At 59.4% G+C, this 12,688-nt stretch overlaps 1 protein-coding gene across 9 annotated transcripts in view; it reads left to right on the forward strand.

The window, feature by feature from the left end:
• The window catches only part of SHANK3 (SH3 and multiple ankyrin repeat domains 3), a 223,397-nt gene that overhangs the window by 56,405 nt on the left and 154,304 nt on the right, over positions 1-12,688 (forward strand). For 8 of the 9 annotated variants that reach the window (XR_013231452.1, XM_077340559.1, XM_077340560.1 and 5 more), the window contains exons 5-9: positions 4,314-4,465; positions 5,888-6,055; positions 6,216-6,332; positions 6,759-6,836; positions 10,200-10,266. Coding sequence is in view for 8 of the 9 variants with exons in the window: in XM_077340559.1 (XP_077196674.1) it covers positions 4,314-4,465; positions 5,888-6,055; positions 6,216-6,332; positions 6,759-6,836; positions 10,200-10,266 (582 nt within the window). In the remaining variant the exon portion in view is untranslated. Of the gene's footprint in view, positions 1-4,313; positions 4,466-5,887; positions 6,056-6,215; positions 6,333-6,758; positions 6,837-10,199; positions 10,267-12,688 lie in introns of those variants that run through there. The other variant, XM_077340566.1, reaches the window with a different exon arrangement.

Raw genomic sequence — 12,688 nt, forward strand, 5'->3', positions numbered from 1 at the left:
AGTCCGTGGGTGCAAACGCTCCAAGGCTGGACCGGGAGCTGCCTCGGTTTCTTCCTTGGGCAGCGTTTGCGTCTCTTCTTGCCAGCTGGCAAGTAAAATAAAACCTGAAAATTGGAAGCGTCGCCATTGCAGTGTGCAGAGAGGATCACTCAGTCCCTCCACACCGTTGGGCCTTAAGAGAGGACAGGAGCATTTCTCAGGGAGGAATCGGCTGGCGCTCCCCAGGCCTTCCCAACAAGGGGGGGGGGGTCGGTTGCCTGCAGCCCCTGACGTCTCCTGCACCCGGCTGCTCAGGCGGGCCCTTCCTGGAGCTCCGGTGGCAAAGCAGCTTCCCTGGAGCTTCCCGTCTGCGTTCCAAATTGCCCTGCTGCTTTGGAGGAGAACTGGGCCGTGACGGACCCAAAAGGCCAGCTGTCTGTGAGGAGAGAGATTCTGTCCTTGGCTTCATTCCTCCCACTGGTTGCCTGGCTGTGAAAAGACGGGCTGTGCCCTTGGAAGCGCCTGTCGGCTGCAGGAAGGGCTCCTGCCTGCAGGTTCCTGCCCATGGAGGGGCTGCGTGTGGATGCTGGATGCAAAGCTCTTTATTGCGCCTGCGGTGTCGAGGGGCTTTTCTGGGGCCTGGGCTTGCGAGCTCATAAACCTTTATGGACCAGAAATAATTTGACCCCTACTGCTGCATGCACCACATGCACCTCATGCACCTCATGCATCATGCGGAGGAAAAGCCCCGTCGTGCCAAAGATTCCAGCAAGCAAAGAAGTACCGAAGAGGCGATGCTTGGCCTCCTCCTGCTCCGCTCTGCCCGGCCACAGATGCAGGTCTGAGAAGGAGGCCGAGGCCCCAACTCCCAGCAGCCGGGGTTCACGGGGTCCCTTGGGCGTGGCTTTGCCCCGATGGCTGAAACCTGGAAAGCAGCCTGGAGACCCCTGGCAGTGGGCAAGCTGCTTGCAAGGCGGGGGTCCCCTGGGGGGTTCGGTCGTCCCCCTTGGCGGGAAGAGCTGGGTCGGGCTGGGGAAAGGAGGCGCGGGATACCTTTGTGGGAAAGCGCAGTGGCCTCTGCTTGGGAACGTCGGCTCGGAGAAAGGCCACCCAGCAGGCCACGTTTCTGTTCTGGACAAGGTGCCCAGAGTGGTTTGGATCACTATGGATTCAGGCCTGGTCTGGGGTGGAAGGAGGAGGAGGAGGAACTGCTGTTAGCTGCCTGAACAAGTCTCAGAGCGGCCGACAGAGCCCTTTCCCTGCCTCTCCCCACAGCAGACACCCTGCGAGGGAGGCGAGGTTGTTACTGTCGCGAACCGTGGCTGAACCGCTCGAGCAGAAGCGGCCCTCTCGAATAGAACTGCTCCAGACCCAGGTTTGCCTCTCGTCAGGTCCACACGAGATGCAGGCCTAGCCCGGCTTTCCCAGGTTCGCTAGTGGGGCCCTCCTGGCTTCATAGTCAGTCTAGGCCAGGCCCACACCACCTGCTGCCAGCGTCCCACGGATGTCAGCACCACTTTCTGGCCCCGGGAGAGACCAGCCAGAGACGCCACGGGAGCCCATGGGCAGGCCCCCCAGGTGGGGGCGGGAGCAGGAGGCCCCACCCCCAGGCACGAGCCGGGCTCCGCACTGCCAAGACCACCGCTGCTGCTGCCATCTTGGGGGGGGGCTGCCCCTCCCGCAAAGCACCGCACTGCCTTTCCCAGTGCTTGGCCCATCCGCTCTGCTCCTCCCAGGGCTACATTCTCATCCTCTCCTTGAGCTTTGCCATCGAGGCCTGCGAGGACTTGCAGCCTGGGGGGTCCCGGAATTGTGGCTTAATCTGCATTTTTCCTTGAGAGCCAGGCAATTCAATCAGTGTCATTCGTGGCCACTGACTCCTCCCTGCCTCCCATCCTGTCTGGACACACCTGGGGGGGGGGTCTCAGCCTTCACTTATCACAGATGTATTCCAGCGATGGATGCCAACAGCCCTAGACGGTCGTCTTCAGCCCCAAAGTGGCCTCTTGAAAGGGACTATTCAGGGCCTTCCACCTCAAGACCCCTCATCTTCACAGCAGTAGGGGGCTGGGAGAGCTCTGGCAGGCCTCGAAGGGTCCTGCCCACAGCCTTCCTCTCGCCTGGCTTCTCTGGGTCAGGAATGCCAACCCCCAAGGGACAAATGGGCTTCCCAAGAGCCAAGCACTCCAGGGGCTGAGCACACAGACGGGCAGAGAGTTTTGATGGGGCCCTTCTTGCAACACACTGCGGAGCCCCTGCCGACAGTTACCCCCTGTGGGTAGCTTGCTTAGCTGCTGGGGGTCAACATGGAGAACCTGAATGCGGGCAGAATCCTGTGCCAAGATGGCAAATGTGTTGTGCTCTTGATCTCTCTGCCCTGCTGCCAGGCTTGCCCCCTCCGTCCTTGTTCCGAGAGGCCTCGTCTCTGTGGTGGGTGGAGACAGCCTGACTTTGGAGAGCCCTGGCCACCCATCAGGTCTGCTGACAGCTGCAGCCTCTGGCTCTTCCCCCGCCCTCTGACCACAGCAGGCTCAGGCGGATGGGTCAGTCAGCAGAAGGGCTCTGTGTTGCACCCTGCAAAGCCTGCTAGAAGCAGCAGAGGAAGCCTAGACTGTTTTGGAACCACGCACTCCCAAGTACCCCCCCCTTTGGCTTTGGGCACCCGCCCTGCAGGAGCACCTCTTAGCTCCTGAGTAGTTCCTGCCCTTCTCCTTGAGGTTCCCCTTGCACCTGACCCAGGCCAAAAGGTGCTGCTACCACGACTTTTAAGGCAGCTCAAGGTGCGGAGCACAGCAAGGAGCAGGCGTCCAGGAGCCCCTGAGCCAGGGGCCACGCAGGGAAGCTCATCCTCTGGGGCAAAGTCTCTTTGAGATGCTGCTGCTGCTGCTGCTGCTCCTTTCCGTGACCTTCCACTACAGAGTTGGTTTTGGGACGTTGTTCTTATGAGCTGCCTTCTGTGTGTTTTTGTCTGGGTGTGCTGGTGTGGGTTTTTTGCTCCGGCTTGTTTTTCAGGGCTAGTTTTCTTTAATGCCGCTGTGTGTGTGTCTTTCTTTGTGTTCCGTTGTTTTAGCTGTGAGCCGAAGAGGCTACGTATAATTTCTGGCAATCAATGCAATTAGCTTCTGACATGCCATGAAATGGGGCCAGCCGATGCACCTTGGGGGCAAACGTTCCCCGCCCGCCAGGCTCCTAGCCGGATTCCCTGCTGTTCTCATGAAGCCCAGAGGGGGCTGGTTCCCACCCTGCTGCTGGCCAGGGGCTTGGGGGGCTGCAGGTATTCAGTGCTCCTGGAACGGAGGGAGGGGGTGTTTGTGTGCGTCAGGAATAAAAGGGTGAATCTGATATGCCACGTCCAGGGGATGTTGGCAGAGGAAGGTTGTCTGGCCTTTCGGGTGATCCGGTGCCCCCCTCCCATCCCCCCGCACTTCAGTTCCCCCTGTCCCTCCCTCTGCTCTGGTGCTTGTACATCTCCTGTGCATTGCGCTCCTTCTGGGGTGGGACTCGGTGGCTAAAAAGGCAAATGGGATTTTGGGCTGTATCAAACGGAATATCGTATCCAGATCATGGGAGGTGATGGTACCGCTTTACTCTGCTCTGGTTTGGCCTCCCTTGGAGTCCTGTGTTCAGTTTTGGGCACCCCAGTTGAAGAGGGATGTTGACAAACTGGAGCGTGTCCAGAGGAGGGCAACAAAGAGGGTGAGGGGTTTGGAGACCAAGACGTATGAAGAAAGGTTGGGGGAGCTTGGTCTGTTTAGCCTGGAGAGGAGACGACTGAGAGGAGATCTGAGAACCATCTTCAAGTATTTAAAAGGCGGCCATATAGAGGATGGAGCAGAGTTGTTCTCTCTTGCCCCAGAGGGACAGACTAGAATGAATGGGATGAAATTGAGTCAAAAGAAATTCCATCTAAACCTCCGGAAGAAGTTCCTGACAGTCAGAGCGGTTTCTCAGTGGAACAGGCTTCCTCGGGAGGTGGTGGGTTCTCCTTCTTTGGACATTTTTAAGCAGAGGCTGGAGAGCCATCTGAGGGAGAGGCTGATTCTGTGAAGGTTCAAGGGGGTGGCAGGTGACAGTGGGTGAGCGAAAGGGATGGGAGTGTCCTGCATTGGGTTGGACCAGATGACCCAGGAGGTCCCTTCCAACTCTAGGATTCTGTGACGGTATTAAAGACCCTGGATGTGTGGACAAGCAGTAAGGAAGAATTTTCCCCACTGAAGAGCCCCCCCCCCAAGCCATTCTTGCGGCCCCTCCTGGGAGGCAGGGAGCGAGGAGACGGTGCCCCCCAGGAGAGAGAGCTGCCCTCCAGGGCCCTGTTTCTCTTCTCTCTGCTCCAGAATGCCCCCTGACGTTGGCTGCCCAGCTGGGCCACAGCGGCGAGGTGATTAAGGCCCTGCGGAATGGGGGGGCCCACCTGGATTTCCGGACGCGGGAAGGGATGACGGCGCTCCACAAGGCTGTCCGGTGCCGAAACCACGCTGCCCTGATGGTGAGTCTGCCCCCCCACCCGCCATGCTCCCCACCCGTGGGCTGTCCTCAGCACCTGGCGGATGGGCCCCCAACACCCTCCCCAGCTCTCCCTGCCTCTTGCCTGCACCCGGAGGGCCACGCCCCACCGCCTGTCCTCTGCCCAGGGAGGATCCAGAGTTGCCCCTTCTGAGCGGGAGGGGGGGCTGCCTGGCAAGGGGGGCCCGCACTTCCCTAGGGTGGCATGGATGGCGTGGGCTGCCCGCGTGGCCGAGCACAGGGGACTCCTGGGACTGCCCGGCTCCTGGGCCCGCTCAGACCCTCCCTGGCGGTCACCTCTGTGCGTGAAGAGGCTGGGCTGGGTTTGAGCTTTGGCCTCTCCAGGCCCTGGTGATTTCTGCCCCCCATGCCCAGCCCCACCTTCCCTCGCTGGGCAGGATGTTGGGGCCTGGCGGTGGTCAGCTCAGAGACAGCCTGGCTGGCAGCCTGGTCTGTGGAGAGAGCAGGGCTGCCAACTCCAGGCCAGGCAATTCCTGGAAATTTGGGGGTGGCTCCTGGGGAGGGCAATAGGAAGCCCTCAGCAGAGTATGACCTCTGGGCAGAGGCTACCTTTAGGATGCTCTGGGCTGATCCTGCGTTGAGCAGGGGGTTGGACTAGATGGCCTCTATGGACCCTTCCAACTCTATGATGCTACCTGTTGAAGCTGCTGTGTTCTCCAGGGGGGCAGGGAGTTCCTTCTGTGCTGTTGCTGTTGCCGCAGGCCCTCCAACAAGGCTCACAGGGGGGCTCCTGTGGGTCAACCTGTGGGCACTCAAGGGACCAGCTATGGTGGGTGCTGCTGTCCTGGAGGTGGCGGGGGCAGGCTGCCAGGGTGATGCGGCTGGCAGTGCAGGGACCCTCGGAGCTGTTGCTGGACCCCCTCCCAGCTCCCGGCTCAGACCCCCTTCCCCCCCCCCCCACCTGGATTCCGGCTGATTCTGAGCTCCGTCTAGGTAGGACCTGAAGCTTTCCTGGGGGCAGAGTTGAGCGAGTCGTTTTGGAGGAAGAGCTTTACCAGTTGGTCTGTGAGGCACGGCCTGCAGCCCTCCACCCCTTTGTGGAGTCAGCCGGAGCAAAGGAATTTTGCCCTTTGCTCCAGTTTCCGGAGGAAGCCCCCGGAGGCCGCAAAGATTGCTCAGGGAGGCTTTAGGCTGGGATGGCCTAGATGGCCTTCTGACTCCCCCCAAAAGCAGATTCCCCCCTTGGAAGCAGCCTGGGAGTCCTCAGGGACTTGCCTTGCCGCTCTCAGGCACCGTTCCCTCCTGCAGGATCCGCCGCCCTCCAGAGGCTGCCCCCGGTGCCAGCTCACAGCCTCGTGCGGCTTGCCCCGCCCGCCCCGGCCCGCCCCCCTTGCGCCCAAGCACTGACCCAAGCCCCCGCCTGCCTGTGACTGTGTTTGCGCAGACGCTGTTAGACCTGGGGGCCTCCAGCGATTACAAGGACAGCCGCGGATTAACGCCTCTGTACCACAGTGCCATGGTTGGAGGAGACCCCTACTGCTGCGAGCTGCTCCTGCACGACTACGCCAAGGTGGGCTGCGTGGATGAGAACGGCTGGCAGGAGGTCCATCAGGTGAGTGGCCCCCCGGGGCCCGGGCCGTCCTCCCGGCCTGCTCCATGGGGTGCCCCACGAGAGACCGTAGCTGAGGGCAGACAACGGCTGCGCAGGGGGCTTGCCCTCGGGCCTCTTCCTCAGGACCCCTCTTTCTCTCCCCCCCCCCTTTTCGGAGCAGGCCTGTCGCTATGGGCATGTGCAGCACCTGGAGCACCTTCTCTTCTACGGGGCTGACATGACTTCCCAGAATGCCTCGGGCAACACTGCCCTCCACGTCTGCGCTCTCTACAACCAGGTGAGCCACCCCCTCGCCCAGCCCTGGCCGCTGCAGCAGAGGGCAGGAGCTCCCCCAGGGAAGGCACGCAGGGGAGGCAGGGTGCTGAGAAGGCCCAGAGCATTCAAGCGGGAGCCCATCCCTGGAGCATGTGCAAAGTCTCCCAGCTCCTCCACCATCTCCCTCAAGGCCTCTGGGCCTCTGGGATGCTGCCACCAAAACCAGCGTGGGGCAGAGGAGGCCCTGGAGACCCACACCCTGTCAGCGGAGGCGATGCGGGGCTGGGGGGGGCGGGGGCCTGGCTCAGTACGAGGCAGACCCTGTTTCCTCGTGGGGCAGCCTGGCATGGCTGCCGGTGTGGTCTGGCAGCCCGTAAGGGTGGGTGCAGGGCTGCTGGGTGCTCCCTGGCCTCTTTCACCGATGCTTCCCTTCTCTTCCGTCTGGCAGGAGAGCTGTGCTCGGGTCCTTCTCTTCCGCGGGGCCAGCAAGGACATCCGGAACTACAACAGCCAAACGGCATTCCAGGTAGGAGGGTCGGGCGGGGTCTGTGCCTCCGAGCCCCACTGCCTCACAGGGCGGTTCTCTCAGGACTCTCAGCCCCACCTAATTCACAGGGGGGTGTCTGTTGTGAGAAGAGGAAGGGGAAGGGGTTTGTAAGCTGCTTTGGCAGTCCTTCAGGTAGAGAAAAGCAGGGTACAAAATCCCAGCTCTTCTTCCTCTTCCTCTTCTTCCTCTTCTTCCTCCTCCTCCTATTCTTCTTCCTCCTCCTCCTCCTCCTCCTCCTCTTTATCCTCTTCCTGTTCTTCTTCCTCCTCCTCCTCTTGTTCGTCTTCTTCCTCCTGTTCCTCATAGAATCATAGAATCAATGACTAATAGAGTTGGAAGGGACCTCCTGGGTCATCTAGTCCAACCCCCTGCACTATGCAGGACACTCACAACCCACTGTCACCTGCCACCCCCTTGAGCCTTCACAGAATCAGCCTCTCCGTCAGATGGCTCTCCAGCCTCTGCTTAAAAACCTCCAAAGATGGAGACCCCACCACCTCCCGAGGAAGCCTGTTCCGCTGAGGAACCGCTCTGCCTCCTTCTTCCTCTTCCTCTTCTTCTTCCTCCTCCTCTGCACTTCGGTTTCCTTTTGCTGCCACAGCAGGCTCTCATGGCTGCCCCTTTGCAAGAACCAGCATGCAGGGCAGGCCTCTGGCAGGCGGGGCCCCGAGCTCACGCCTGGAGTGCTGGTGAGAATGCTAAGCAGGCAGGCACAGCAGAGCAGCTGCAGGTCGTGCCCTGCCCCCCGCCCCCGCCCCCGCCCATGCCAGCAGCCTCTAGCCCCTCCAGGCCAGGGGGCTTGACCCACAAGGGCTGGTTTGGCAGCAGAGCTGGGGGGGGCTGGGGGGGACCCAGGAGCTACGGAGCAGTTGAGTTTTGTCCTCCGGCCCCGGGGAGGCTCTCTTCGCCCTGTCTGGAGTGCCCCTCTGGTTCTTCTCTGCAGCATCTTTTCTATGTGGGGAAAGATGTGGGCCTCCAGGGGTGCATCTGGGGAGGAAGGGCATCTGGTGCTCCGCTCTCCTCGCACTCAGACCCAGAAAACGGCTTTGGGGTGAACTCAAGTTACTGGCAGAAGAGGCCTCTGAAGGGTCAGCAGCTTTCCGGCTAGGAGTAGTTTGCCGTGGGGGGGGGGGGGGGGACAGCCTTTGGCTGCAAAGGTCACTGGGCGGGGGGGGGGCTTCAGACCCTGGGGCCAGAGGAGGAGGAGATTCCTTGCCACGGCCTGACCTGCTCCTGGAGACTGAGCCAGGGCAGGTGTGGACGCACAGGACGGCCCTCCCTCGGATGCCTCCCTTTTAGGATATACCTCCCGTTCTCCCAGGAGGTCAAAGTGAGCAAGACCATCCGTTTGGGCACGGTGCAGTAAAGAGGGATCCTAAACTGAGTTCCATCGCTGAGGATTTCACTGCAGAGGCCTCCTAAAGAGGGGGAAAAGCCACCTGCTGACTCTGCAGCACTCAAGGAGGCCTTACGAAGGGCATCTCTGCTGATCGAAAGCACAGTCCAAAGTCTTGGCCTCCGGTCCTCAGCGGACGTCAAGCATGCCCTGGCACTGCCCTTGGCACGAGCACCCACACACGGCAGGCGTGTGAGAGGAGAGGCAGACGAAGGTTGCCCGTTCCAGGGGCCATGGGTCTCGTGCGCCTGTCCCTCTAGAGACTCCCCTGGTCTTCTGAAACTTCCCCTTCCGGGCCTCCACCCCCCCTGCCCCCTCTCCCACGCTCCTGGCCTGCTAATGTGAGCGGTGCCATTTTCTCAGCCTCCATTTAGACGGCCGCATTTCACGCTCCCCTGCGCCCGTTTCATCCTCGCGACCAGGCGCCACGTCTCAGATTGGCTACGGCTGCACAGCGTCTCCAGCGATTATGAATCTCCTCTCCTGCCCCCCGAGATGCCTCCGGAGAGGAGAGAGATTGAGCTCTGGGCACCCGCAAGAGGCTGGGAGGCCCTGCTAGGAAAGGATCCTGACCCGCATGCGAATCATGCTCTGGCCTGCTGCTTCTCGGGAATCCGGGACTGCCTGCCTGAGCTTTATCGCATTTCTGCTGTTTCGCAGTCTTAGTGAGGCAAATATGGACCCAGGCAGCGGCCTTCTAGCGAGCCAGAGCCCGGGAGCCACCGAGGTCAGGATTATGTGAAGAGAAACCAGAGTCTTATCTGCTCCGCCTGGCAGTGGCTCTTTGGGCTCTCAGGCAGGGAAAGGGCTTGCACGCCTCCTGCCCGGGGGTGGAACCAGGGCCTTCCACAGGCCGAGCAGATGCTCTGCCACTGAGCCGCAGTTCCTTCCAGGCTGCCCGGTGAGTGTCTCGCCGGGGGGCCCGAGGAGGCAGTGCCGCTTGGAGGCTCCTGAGGACTCAGCTTGCCCTGGGCCTGGGCAGGGTGGTAAGAGGGGGCTGAGTCCTTCCAGTGGGCCGGTCCTCCCACCGCTGGTGCTTTAAAGGAGGCAGCTAGGAGGGAGTCCATCCCTGCAAGAGGCAACCCCTCTCTGGCCCCGGGGCAAACTGAGGCCACAGCTTCCTACCATTAGCATTTCATGGGGGTGGGGGGCCAGGGGGGGGTCCCTTGCCCCATCGCTGGAACCCTGGGCTTCCCTAGCTTAGCCTTCTGCACACGACACACAAGAGCTGCAGTCACGGGGGGTGTCTCTTGCACAGAGCCCTGTAACCGGCCGCTGGCACTGTGTGGCTCTAAGGCCACATCTCACATCCATGTGTGCTGCTCATCTAGGATACAAGACCCCTGGGAATCCAGCCCGAGCCGGATGGGGTGTCCCTTTGTGCCCCCTGTGGCCCTGTGGGACAGCCTCCCCACACACCTTTCTCCGCCCTCCTCCTCTTCTTCTAGCAGCCCTTTTAGGGAGACAGCGAGCTCTGTGCCCCCCGTGAGGAGAGGCCTCTCTGCAAGTGTGCTGGCTCCGGACGCCGCATTTATTCTGCAGTCTCTCACAGAGTGTGGAGGGGCCTTGAAGGGTCCCTCCTGCCCATGCACAAGTTCAGCGTGATCCAATAATGCCAAAGCAGCCTCTGGATCCACAAAGAGGGAAGGCAGGCCGTGGGCATGCGCAGAGCTCTCCCCCACCCCTAGCTGCGGCCAAGCGGCGCAAGAGGGGGCCCTGGAGCGGCCGTCCACTCTCCCTGCAGCCTTGCACTCTGCTGCGCTGGAGAGGCCCCCGTTCAGCCCCCGTCCCCTCCTGTAAAAGGGGGCAGTCCCATCTGACCACCTGGGGCCAGTGGGAGGCGTGAGAGTGCCCCGGGCGAGAGAGGGGGCGTTCCGCCCGCATTGTGTGGGGAGCCCAAGAGCCTTGTGGAGCTGCCAAACCCCTGCCTGTCCCTCTCATTGCAGGTGGCCATCATTGCCGGGAACTTTGAACTGGCCGAAATCATCAAAACTCACAAAGAGTCCGATGTTGGTGAGTCAGTCCTTGGATTCTTTTATCCCTGTGCCTGGTGGAGAAGATTTGAAAAACCAAGGAGGGGGGGGGCAGGGAGATGATGGTGATCCTCCAAGGCGTGAAGGGCAGTCACGGGGGGGGGGGCAGGCATGGCAGGGCTCAGGGACATGGCAGCCGGACATGCGGAGGAGCTTCCCAGTGGGGAGGAGGGCAGTGGGCACTCTCCCTCTCTGAGTGGCCCTTGGCTGGGAATGTTCTCACTATGGACTTGGTTGAGCTCAGGCACCCACAGGAGGCCCTCCAGCTCCCCCTTCAGGCCCCTGACTGGCCCTGGCCAGCTTCCTCCCCCCATGACACCCATGCCTGCTCCTCCTGTCATGGTCTCCTTCTCTTGCTCCCTCCTTCTCTCTCCATCACGCTTGCTGTTGCTCACTTCTGCCCTTCTGTACTCTCTCTCTCACCTTCTATCCTCCAGCTCATCTGCCCTCCTCTCCATCCTTTGAATCTGACCCTGAATTTCCTTTTCCTCTTCTCTTAGCCCCCCCCCCCCCACCCATTCCAGTGTCTTCCTTCCAGCCTCCTCCCCCCAAGATCCAAAAAAGCCCTTCCCCTTCCTCCAACGTCCCACTGCCTCTGCCCACCTGGCTTGTTGATGGGGCCACTTTTGCCCTGCCTGGGTGGATTGGGCAGGGGGCCTGTTGAGTCAGCTATGGTGGGCTTGGGCTGGGGGCTGCTTGGGCCAAGGCGGAGTGTCTGGTCTTTCTGTGTGAGTCCAGTCGATTGCTCCCAATAAGCAGAGCACTGAAGAAAATCTCTTTATTGATGAGACAATGAAGCAAACCTTTGCTAAGACTAAAGCTCCTCAGGACCATTGTCCCCTCTTTACATTCAGCCCCCCTACTCCCCGTGCACACCCATTTGGTTATGAAACACTCCAGGTGCCAGCCCCTGTAGCCAGGCTAGAAAGCGAAAGACACAACTGGCACCTCTGGCCCCAAGGTGGGAGGGAGATGACCAGTTCCCAGGACCTCAAACAACTTTACAGCCAGACTCCCTGCTGCAAACTACATGCTAAGCTAGCTGCCTTCACAACTGCAACAATTTATAGCACAGAATGAAATGCAGAAACAAGGCAAAACAGTGGATTCAGGGTTTTGACACCCTGTGGTCCTGCATCCCAGGAGCTCCGTGTAGGATGGCAGGGCAGGGCAGGGCTGCGCTGCGAACTCTCCAGCTTCTCCCCTCCCCAACTTGGTGGTAGTTGTTGAGGATTTCTTTTTTAAAAATGGTGATCACATTTGCCCTCCTCAGTCCATTGGATCTTCTGCTGTTCTCCAGGACTCCTCAAAGATAATTGCTAAGGGCTCTGAGATTTCCCCTGCGTACTTCTTAATCAGACTCTGGAGATCTAATTTCATTTAAAGTAGCCAAATATTTCTGAACAACATCATTATCAATTCTTTAATTTATCCCTTCCCCAATATTCTCTACTTAATTTCTCCCCAGTTGAGTATCTTTTTCTTTTTTCTGAGAGCCAGTTTGGTGTAGCGGTTAGGAGTGCCAACTTCTAATCTGGAGAGCTGGGTTTGATTCCCGGCTCCTCCCCCACATGCAGCCAGCTGGGTGACTTTGAGCTAGTCACAGTTCTGATAAAGCTGTTCTCACCGAGCAGGAATATCAGGGCTCTCTCAGCCTCACCCCCCTCACAGGGTGTCTGTTGTGGGGAGAGGAAAGGGAAGGCGACTGTAAGGTGCTTTGAGCCTCCTTTGGGTAGAGAAAAGCAGCATATAAGAACCGACTCTTCTTCTTCTTCTTCAGTAATCTCAGGACTCTCTCAGCCTCACCTCTTTTTCTTCTTTCTGAGATAATACTGAAGTAAGAAATGTGCTAAACACATTCTTGTCACCACCTCCTGTTATGACGCTATCACTTCCACATGATGAACCTACCACTTCTTTATTTTTCCTTTTGTTAGGAATCATCATAGAATCATGAAGTTGGAAGGGGGGTCACCCATCCAGGGTTATGTAGTCCAAGAGAGGCCGTCAGGAGCCAGCCAAAATGGGTCTAGGGCAAGTGGTTGGCCTCGTTGTTGTTAGCATCCTGTGGACGTGAATCATCTGAAGTCACTCAGAGTTCTCTCCAGGGATGGCCAAGGGGCCTCTAGTTCACTTTCTGTGTCCGAGGTTGGAGGGAGGTCGCAGCGGGGGGTCGAGATTTTGTCTGCAAAATGACTTGCGAATACCTCACAGCTAATATCTAATTGGCTATTATTTTGGTGCCCTTCATTGAGGGCGCTGAGGGACCGAACTATCCATCCTAAATAATTGTGCTGGCTGAGAGTGCGCAGATGCGATGAAAGCCGAGTCAAAGTTGCATTTCATTGACTTCCCCACCATCTCATAGGCTTTCATCTGCATCTTATAAGATATTATCGATT

Source organism: Paroedura picta, chromosome 5 (genome assembly GCF_049243985.1).
Source record: "Paroedura picta isolate Pp20150507F chromosome 5, Ppicta_v3.0, whole genome shotgun sequence".
Taxonomy (NCBI): Eukaryota; Metazoa; Chordata; class Lepidosauria; order Squamata; family Gekkonidae; genus Paroedura; species Paroedura picta.